The sequence below is a fragment of the Nerophis lumbriciformis genome, linkage group LG28, assembly GCF_033978685.3.
Source record: "Nerophis lumbriciformis linkage group LG28, RoL_Nlum_v2.1, whole genome shotgun sequence".
NCBI lineage: Eukaryota > Metazoa > Chordata > Actinopteri > Syngnathiformes > Syngnathidae > Nerophis > Nerophis lumbriciformis.
In genome coordinates this window covers 30,993,067-31,003,066 of record NC_084575.2, presented here as the reverse complement: position 1 = coordinate 31,003,066, position 10,000 = coordinate 30,993,067, and the positions used below count along the sequence as shown (strand labels likewise).

The following is a 10,000-nucleotide window of genomic DNA, read 5'->3' as shown; positions in this document are numbered from 1 at the left end:
GGTTTATATAGGGCACAGAGTGGGTGGGTACAGGCTGGCGTAGGGGCGTGGTGATTGGCTCATGTGTTACCTAGGAGGTGTTTCCGTCTGTGGCGGCATGCTGATACAATTTCGCTGCGCTTGTTGAGGGATGACAGGTCTGGACGGTAAATAATAAACAGTTTCTCTTTCAAGCATAGGTTGCATCTTTTATTACCACTATTGTAAGGTGTGCTGGATGCAAGAATTTGCCATGTTATTGAATATTCAACATTATTGTCTTTGAGGTCCCAAATGTGTTTGCTGAGTTCTGTGGTATTTCGCAGGTTTTTGTTCCTGAAAGAAGCCATGTGGTTGTTCCATCTGGTTTTGAATTCTCCCTCGGTTAATCCTACATATATATGGCTAATTGTGTGAATGCTCCAAAGCATTCACACATGCTTTTCTACACCAAAATTCATCTATTTATTTTTCAACTTCTTCTTATTCTCCACATTTTGGCGCACTCTACCTTCCACATTTTTCACCCGATTCAAACGGTTCCAACTTCAAACTGTTCATTCAGCCTATCCCCTTGACAAATTAGAAAACTTCCCAGATTTCCCAGAATTCCAGGTTTTCCGGGAAATTTTTCCCCATTCAAAATCAATTGGCCATTTTTCAAACTTCCACAATTTCTGCATTTTTCAACCGATTCAAACCATTCCACCATTCTGGAAATGCAAACTTCCCTTTTTCCAAGTCCAAAAAAATTCCAGGATTTTCCAGAATTCCTGGTTTTCCAAAACCCTATTTCCACCCTTTTTTTCCGGCGACTACTCCTTCCAGTTTTTAACGCATTTCAACCGTTTCATCGTCAAAACATTCCTCTGGAAAAATTCCTGGTTTTCCCGAAATTCCAGAAATTCCGTAAAACCATTTCTCATTTCAACATGTTACTACTTCAACATTTCTTGACGGATTTGAAAAATTCCAACACCAACCATTTCAACTCGGGCTTTCCCTTGACAAATTCCAAAAATCCCAGATTTCCCAGAATTCCAGGTTTTCCGGGACATTTTTCCCATTCAAAATGAATTGGCCATTTTTCGAACTTCCAACATTTCCACATTTTTCAACCGATTCAATTCATTCTACCATTCTGGAAATTCAAAGTTGCTGTTTTTTGAACTGGAAAAATTCCTGGTTTTCCCGAAATTCCCGAAATTCCGTAATACCATTTCTCATTTCAACATGTTACTACTTCAACATTTCTCGACTGATTTGAAAAATTCCAACACCAACCATTTCAACTCATTCAGACCATTCAAGTTTTGTTTTACCATTTAAAAAAAATTCCTGCTTTTCCCGAAATTCCCAATTTTTTCTGAAATTCCCATTGAAATCCATGGAACATTATTCAAAGTTCCACAACTCCCACATTTTCCATCTGATTCAAACTGTTCCAACTTCAAAATATTCAGCCTGTTTGGGAATTGTGTGCTCTACTTCAACAATTTTGAAAAAATTCCAGGATTTCAGTTGAACTTCAGCATTGGAGCGTTCACACGCAATTCTTTGGGGAATTGCCTCATTTTTGTGTGAATGCTTTCTACACTAAAATTCATCTATTATCTATTCTTCTTCTCCAGAATTTGGCGCGCTCTACCTTCCACATTTTTCATCCAATTCAAACGGTTCTAACTTCAAACTGTTCAGCCTATTCGGGAATCGCGGGCTTTCCCTTGACAAATTCCAAAAATCCCAGATTTCCCAGAATTCCAGGTTTTCCGGGACATTTTTCCCATTCAAAATGAATTGGCCATTTTTCGAACTTTCAACATTTCCACATTTTCAACCGATTCAAACCATTCCACCATTCTGGGAATTCAAACTTCCCTTTTTCCAAGTTCAAAAAAATTCCAGGATTTTCCAGAATTCCTGGTTTTCCAAAGCCCTATTTCCACCCTTTTTTTTTTCTTCTGGCGACTACTCCTTCCACATTTTTCAACGCTTTTCAACTGTTCCACCATCAAAACATTCCTCTTAATCAGGACAAAAAACTAAGTTGTTTTTTGAACTGGAAAAATTCCTGTTTTTCCCGAAATTCCGTAATACCCTTTCTCATTTCAACATGTTACTACTTCAACATTTCTCGAACCTTTGAGAAATTTCAACGCCAACCATTTCAACTCATTCAGATAATTCAAGTTGTTTACCATTTTTTTTTTTTAAATTCCCGCTTTTCCCGAAATTCCCATTGAAATCAATGGGACATTCTTCAAAGTTCCACAACTCTCACATTTTTCATCTGATTCAAACTGTTCCAACTTCAAAATATTCAGCCTGTTCAGAAATTCTGTGCTCTACTTCAACAATTCTAAAAAATGTTCCCGGATTTCCCATAATTTCTTTTTTTGGGTGCATTTTCCCCGTTCAAAATGAATTGGCCATTTTTCTAACTTCCACAATTCTCACGTTCTTAAACCGGTTCAAACCATTCCACCATTCTGGAAATTCAAACTACCCTTTTTCCAAGTTAAAAAAAATTCCCGATTTTCCCCAAATTCCGTAATACCATTTACTACTTCAACATTTCTTGACTGATTTAAACAATTCCAACACCAACCAATTCAGCTCATTCAGGACATTCATGCTCCTAATCATATTTTAAAAAAAATCCCGCTTTTTCCCCAAATTCCCAAATTTCCAGGACGTTCCCATTGAAATGAATGGGACATTTTTTGAAGCTGCACAATTCCCACATTTTTCTACCTATTCAAACAATTCCAACATTAACACATTCCACTCATCCTGGACATTCAAACTAACACTTTTCCCAAGTTCCAAACCACATTCCAGAATTCCATTTTCTAAATAATCATATTAGTTAGGATCAGCAAGTATGTTAAACGTCTGTCTTAAAGCGCTAAAACGATTATCATTGTCGCCATTGTGATTTCCCAGAATTCCAGGTTTTCCGGGACATTTTTCCCATTCAAAATGAATTGGCCAGTTTTCAAACTTCCACAATTTCCACATTTTTCAACCGATTCAAACCATTCCACCTTCAACCTATTCCACCATTCTGGAAATTTAAACCTCCCTTTTTCCAAGTTAAAAAAATTTCCGGGATTTTCCAGAATTCCTGCTTTTCCAAAGCCCTATTTACACCCTTTTTTCTGGTGACTGTTCCTCCCACATTTTTCAACCCACTTCACCGTCAAAACATTCCTCTTAATCAGGACAAAAAATGTAATTGTTTTTTTGAACTGTAAAAATTCCCGGTTTTCCCGAAATTCCGTAATACCCTTTGTCATTTCAACATGTTACTACTTCAAAATTTCTTGACTGATTTGATAAATTTAAACACCAACAATTTCAACTCATTCAGACCATTCAAGTTCTTTTACCATTTAAAAAAAAAATTCCCGCTTTTCCCGAAATTCACATTGAAATGAATGGGACATTCTTCAAAGTTCCACAACTCTCACAACTGTTCCAACTTCAAAATATTCAGCCTGTTCAGGAATTATGTGCTCTACATCAACAATTCTAAAAAAAAATTCCCGGATTTCCCATAATTTTTTTTTGGTGCATTTTCCCCATTCAAAATGAATTGGCCATTTTTCTAACTTCCACAATTCTCACGTTCTTAAACCGATTCAAACCATTCCACCATTCTGGAAATTCAAACTACCCTTTTTCCAAGTTAAAAAAAATTCCCGATTTTCCCCAAATTCCGTAATACCATTTACTACTTCAACATTTCTTGCCCGATTTAAACAATTCCAACACCAACCAATTCAGCTCATTCAGGACAATCATGCTCCTAATCATTTTCAAAAAAATCCCGCTTTTCCCAAAATTTCCAGGAAGTTCCCATTGAAATGAATGGGACATTTTTCCAAGCTGCACAATTCCCACATTCTTCTACCTATTCAAACAATTCCAACATTAACACATTCCACTCATCCTGGACATTCAAACTAACACTTTTCCCAAGTTCCAAACCACATTCCAGAATTCCATTTTCTAAATAATCATATTAGTTAGGATCAACAAGTATGTTAAACGTCTGTCTTAAAGCGCTAAAACGATTATCATTGTCGCCATTGTGATTTCCCAGAATTCCAGGTTTTCCGGGACATTTTTCCCAGAATTCCAGGTTTTCCGGGACAATTTTCTTTTTCAAAATTAATTGGCCAGTTTTCAAACTTCCACAATGTCCACATTTTTCAACCGATTTAAACCATTCCACCTTCCACCTATTCCACCATTCTGGAAATTTAAACCTCCCTTTTTCCAAGTTAAAAAAATTTCCGGGATTTTCCAGAATTCCTGCTTTTCCAAAGCCCTATTTACACCCTTTTTTCTGGTGACTGTTCCTCCCACATTTTTCAACCCACTTCACCGTCAAAACATTCCTCTTAATCAGGACAAAAAACTAAGTTGTTTTTTGAACTGGAAAAATTCCCGTTTTTCCCGAAATTCCGTAATACCCTTTCTCATTTCAACATGTTACCACTTCAACATTTCTCAACCGATTTGAGAAATTTCAACACCAACCATTTCAACTCATTCAGATCATTCAAGTTGTTTACCATTTAAAAAAATAAAATTCCCGCTTTTCCCGAAATTCCCATTGAAATCAATGGGACATTCTTCAAAGTTCCACAACTCTCACATTTTTTCATCTGATTCAAACTGTTCCAACTTCAAAATATTCAGCACGTTTGGGAAATATGTGCCCTACTTCAACAATTCTAAAAAAAAATTCCCGGATTTCCCATAATTTCTTTTTTTGGGTGCATTTTCCCCATTCAAAATGAATTGGCCATTTTTCTAACTTCCACAATTCTCACGTTCTTAAACCGGTTCAAACCATTCCACCATTCTGGAAATTCAAACTACCCTTTTTCCAAGTTAAAAAAAATTCCCGATTTTCCCCAAATTCCGTAATACCATTTACTACTTCAACATTTCTTGACTGATTTAAACAATTCCAACACCAACCAATTCAGCTCATTCAGGACATTCATGCTCCTAATCATATTTTTAAAAAATCCCGCTTTTTCCCCAAATTCCCACATTTCCAGGAAGTTCCCATTGAAATGAATGGGACATTTTTTGAAGCTGCACAATTCCCACATTTTTCTACCTATTCAAACAATTCCAACATTAACACATTCCACTCATCCTGGACATTCAAACTAACACTTTTCCCAAGTTCCAAACCACATTCCAGAATTCCATTTTCTAAACAATCATATTAGTTAGGATCAGCAAGTATGTTAAACGTCTGTCTTAAAGCGCTAAAACAATTATCATTGTCGCCATTGTGATTTCCCAGAATCCCAGGTTTTCCGGAACATTTTTCCAAGAATTCCAGGTTTTCCGGGACAATTTTCCCTTTCAAAATGAATTGGCCAGTTTTCAAACTTCCACAATTTCCACATTTTTCAACCGATTCAAACTATTCCACCTTCAACCTATTCCACCATTCTGGAAATTTAAACCTCCCTTTTTCCAAGTTAAAAAAATTTCCGGGATTTTCCAGAATTCCTGCTTTTCCAAAGCCCTATTTACACCCTTTTTTCTGGTGACTGTTCCTCCCACATTTTTCAACCCACTTCACCGTCAAAACATTCCTCTTAATCAGGACAAAAAACTAAGTTGTTTTTTGAACTGGAAAAATTCCCGTTTTTCCCGAAATTCCGTAATACCCTTTCTCATTTCAACATGTTACTACTTCAACATTTCTCGAACCTTTGAGAAATTTCAACGCCAACCATTTCAAGTCATTCAGATCATTCAATTTTTTTTACCATTTAAAAAAAAATTCCCGCTTTTCCCGAAATTCACATTGAAATGAATGGGACATTCTTCAAAGTTCCACAACTCTCACATTTTTCATCTGATTCAAACGGTTCCAACTTCAAAATATTCAGCCTGTTCAGAAATTCTGTGCTCTACTTCAACAATTCAAAAAAAAATTCCCGGATTTCCCATAATTTCTTTTTTTGGGTGCATTTTCCCCATTCAAAATGAATTGGCCATTTTTCTAACTTCCACAATTCTCACGTTCTTAAACCGATTCAAACCATTCTGGAATTTCAAACTACCCTTTTTCCAAGTTAAAAAAAAAATTCCCGATTTTCCCCAAATTCCCTAATACCATTTACTACTTCAACATTTCTTGACTGATTTAAACAATTCCAACACCAACCAATTCAGCTCATTCAGGACATTCATGTTCCTAATCATATTTTTTAAAAATCCCGCTTTTTCCCCAAATTTCCAGGACGTTCCCATTGAAATTAATGGGAATTTTTTTGAAGCTGCACAATTCCCACATTTTTCTACCTATTCAAACAATTCCAACATTAACACATTCCACTCATCCTGGACATTCAAACTAACACTTTTCCCAAGTTCCAAACCACATTCCAGTTTTTCTGGAAATTCAAACTTTTCAACATTCAAACAATTCTTCCATTGAGCATTGGAGCATTCCCACGCAATTCCTCTTCTAGTTCAATAATGTTATTGAAATATACATTTTATTAGAACATGTTAATATGTTGGTTGACAATACAGCAGCGTCTTATGTGCGGAATTCCATTTTCTAAATAATCATATTAGTTAGGATCAGCAAGTATGTTAAACGTCTGTCTTAAAGCGCTAAAACGATTATCATTGTCGCTATTGTGCAGCTTGCGGAGAGACAGGAGATATTACACCGCTGATTGAGAAGTCTTTCACTTCAATTGGCATACAAAAAAAAAAAAAGAAAAGAAAAGAAAAAAAAAGAGCCAGGACGCAGGGAGCCAATTGCGGCGGCGCGGCTCGCCATTGGCTGAGAGCGAGGCCCCGCCCCCCTGCGGCTTGATATGGGAATTTACTGGCGCCAGTCGCATCAGTCCGCGCCACATCTCATTAATGATCCCCGGCAGCGCGACGATCACACGGCCGACACGTCCAGCCTAAAACAGCTGATCGACAACAGGTAGCCACAAGACACCTTTTTGTCTGGTTTTTTATTTTTTTTTTTAGCTGGGAGAAAAACACTTATTTTGATATACTTATTCTAGTGCGCCTGCGTCATTACGCAACGTTGACTCTGTATCATTCTTTAAAGGTTATGATTTCTTCCTTCCAGATAACCCGGCGAGGAGAAAAGAAGACGGTGTAGTCTGAGGATTCTATTGGTGAATTTAAACCGACTCAACGCGGGGAGCGTGTATTATTATCAAGAGGATTAAACTTCCCCCTACTGGAGGGCAAAACATACCATGGAGGTCGCAGCGGCTGATCAGTCTCGGTGGATGGCGCACCATCACGCCGTGCTCAACGGCCAGCACCCGGACTCGCACCACCACAGCCTGGGCCACAACTACATGGAGCCCATGGCGCCTTTGCTGCCCCAAGACGAGGTAGACATGTTCCTGAACCACTTGGACTCTCAAGGGAATCCTTACTACACCAACTCCCGGGCGAGGGTTACCTACAGCCAAGCGCACGGTAAGATGCGCCCTTTTTTTTGTTGTTTTCAAATGACATATTATTCAATATTTTAGTCGTTTTTATATGCAGAAAAAAAACACAATTATTCCTGCAGTATGGGTAAAATGCGCTGATTTTTAATTGCATATTTAAAAAAAAAATTTCAGTCGTTTTTATATGCAGAAAAAAATAACAATTATTCCTGCAGTATGGGTAACATTCACTAATTTTTAATGGCATATTTTCAAATATTTTCGTCGTTCTATATGAAGGAAAAAATAAAACTAATACTCCTGCAGTATGGGTAAAATGTGATTTTTAATGACATATTTTTAAATATTTAAGTCGTTTTATATGCAGGAAAACAAAAAAATATTCCTGCAGTATGGGTAAAATGCACTACTTTTTAATGGCATATTTTCAAATATTTCAGTCGTTTTTATATGCAGAAAAAAAAAAAATCCTGCAGTATGGGTAACATGCACTAATTTTTAATGGCAAATTTTCAAAAATATTTTAGTCGTTCTATATGAAGGAAAAAATAAAACTAATACTCCTGCAGTATGGGTAAAATGTGATTTTTTAATGACATATTTTTAAATATTTAAGTCGTTTTATATGCAGGAAAACAAAAAAATATTCCTGCAGTATGGGTAAAATGCACTACTTTTTAATGGCATATTTTCAAATATTTCAGTCGTTTTTATATGCAGAAAAAAAATAATTCCTGCAGTATGGGTAACATGCACTAATTTTTAATGGCAAATTTTTAATGGCAAATTTTCAAAAACATTTTAGTCGTTTTACATTAAGTAAAAAACTAAACAAATATTCCTGCAGTATGGGTAACATGCACTAATTTTTTAATGGCATTTAGTCGTTTTATATGCAGGAAAACAAAAAAATATTCCTGCAGTATGGGTAAAAATGCGCAGATTTTTTAATTTCATATTTTAGTCGTTTTATATGAAGTAAAAAACCAAAACAAATATTCCTGCAGTATGGGTAAAATGCACAAATTTTTAATGGCAAATTTTCACAAATATTTTAGTCGTTTTACATTAAGTAAAAAACTAAACATATATTCCTGCAGTATGGGTAACATGCACTAATTTGTAATGGCATTTAGTCGTTTTATATGCAGGAAAACAAAAAAATATTCCTGCAGTATGGGTAATATGCACTACTTTTTAATGGCATATTTTCAAATATTTCAGTCGTTTTTATATGCAGAAAAAAAAATTCCTGCAGTATGGGTAACATGCACTAATTTTTAATGGCAAATTTTCAAAAAATATTTTAGTCGTTTTACATTAAGTAAAAAACTAAACAAATATTCCTGCAGTATGGGTAACATGCACTCATTTTTAATGGCATTTAGTCGTTTGATATGCAGGAAAACAAAAAATATTCCTGCAGTATGGGTAAAAATGTGCAGATTTTTTAATTTCATAGTTTAGTCGTTTTATATGAAGTAAAAAACAAAACAAATATTCCTGCAGTATGGGTAACATGCACTAATTTGTAATGGCAAATTTTCAAAAATATTTTAGTCGTTTTACATTAAGTAAAAAAACTAAACAAATATTCCTGCAGTATGGGTAACATGCACTCATTTTTAATGGCATTTAGTCGTTTTATATGCAGGAAAACAAAAAAATATTCCTGCAGTATGGGTAAAAATGCGCAGATTTTTTAATTTCATATTTTAGTCATTTTATATGAAGTAAAAAAACAAAACAAATATTCCTGCAGTATGGGTAAAATGCGCTGATTTTTAAATTTTATATTTTTATATGCAGGAAAAAAAATAAAAAAATATTCCTGTAGAATGAGTAAAAAGGCATTCATTTTTAATGGCATATTTCCAAAAATATTTTAGTCGTTTTATATGAAGTAAAAAAACAAAACAAATATTCCTGCAGTATGGGTAAAATGCGCAGATTTTTTTTTAATTTCCTATTTTTAAATATTTTAGTCGTTTTATATGAATGAAAAAATAAAAGAAATATTCCTGCATTATGGGTAAAATGCGCAGATTTTTTTTATTTCCTATTTTTTAAATATTTTAGTCGTTTTATATGAATGAAAAAATAAAAGAAATATTCCTGCATTATGGGTAAAATGCGCAGATTTTTTTTATTTCCTATTTTTAAATATTTTAGTCGTTTTATATGAAGGAAAAAATAAAACAAATATTCCTGCAGTATGGGTAAAACGCGGTGATTTTTAATAGCATATTTTCAAATATTTTAGTCGTTTGTATATGCAGGAAAATGATGCGCCCATTTTTTTTTTTATTACATATTACTCAATATTTTAGTCGTTTTTATGTGCAGAAAAAAAATAAAAATATTCCTCCAGTATGGGTGATTTTTAATTGCATATTCTCAAATATTTCAGTCGTTTTTATATGCAGGAAAAAAATAACCTCTGTATATTGAGCCACATAAAAGGAATTTGTATGACAGCCAAAGGAAAGGGAAGTGTGTCATTTAACCCTCTCTGCTCGGGCCGGGAGAGAGAGAGAGACTTC

General features: G+C 35.0%; 1 protein-coding gene across 2 annotated transcripts in view; it reads left to right on the top strand.

Moving 5' to 3' along the window:
• The first annotated feature begins 6,883 nt into the window (after positions 1 to 6,883).
• The window catches only part of gata2a (GATA binding protein 2a), a 37,299-nt gene continuing 34,182 nt past the window's right edge, over positions 6,884 to 10,000 (top strand). For both annotated transcript variants that reach the window (XM_061924056.1, XM_061924055.1), the window contains exons 1-2: positions 6,884 to 6,967; positions 7,121 to 7,482. In XM_061924056.1, the coding sequence (XP_061780040.1) occupies positions 7,254 to 7,482 (229 nt within the window). In that variant the 5' untranslated portion in view covers positions 6,884 to 6,967; positions 7,121 to 7,253. The remainder of the gene's footprint in view (positions 6,968 to 7,120; positions 7,483 to 10,000) is intronic.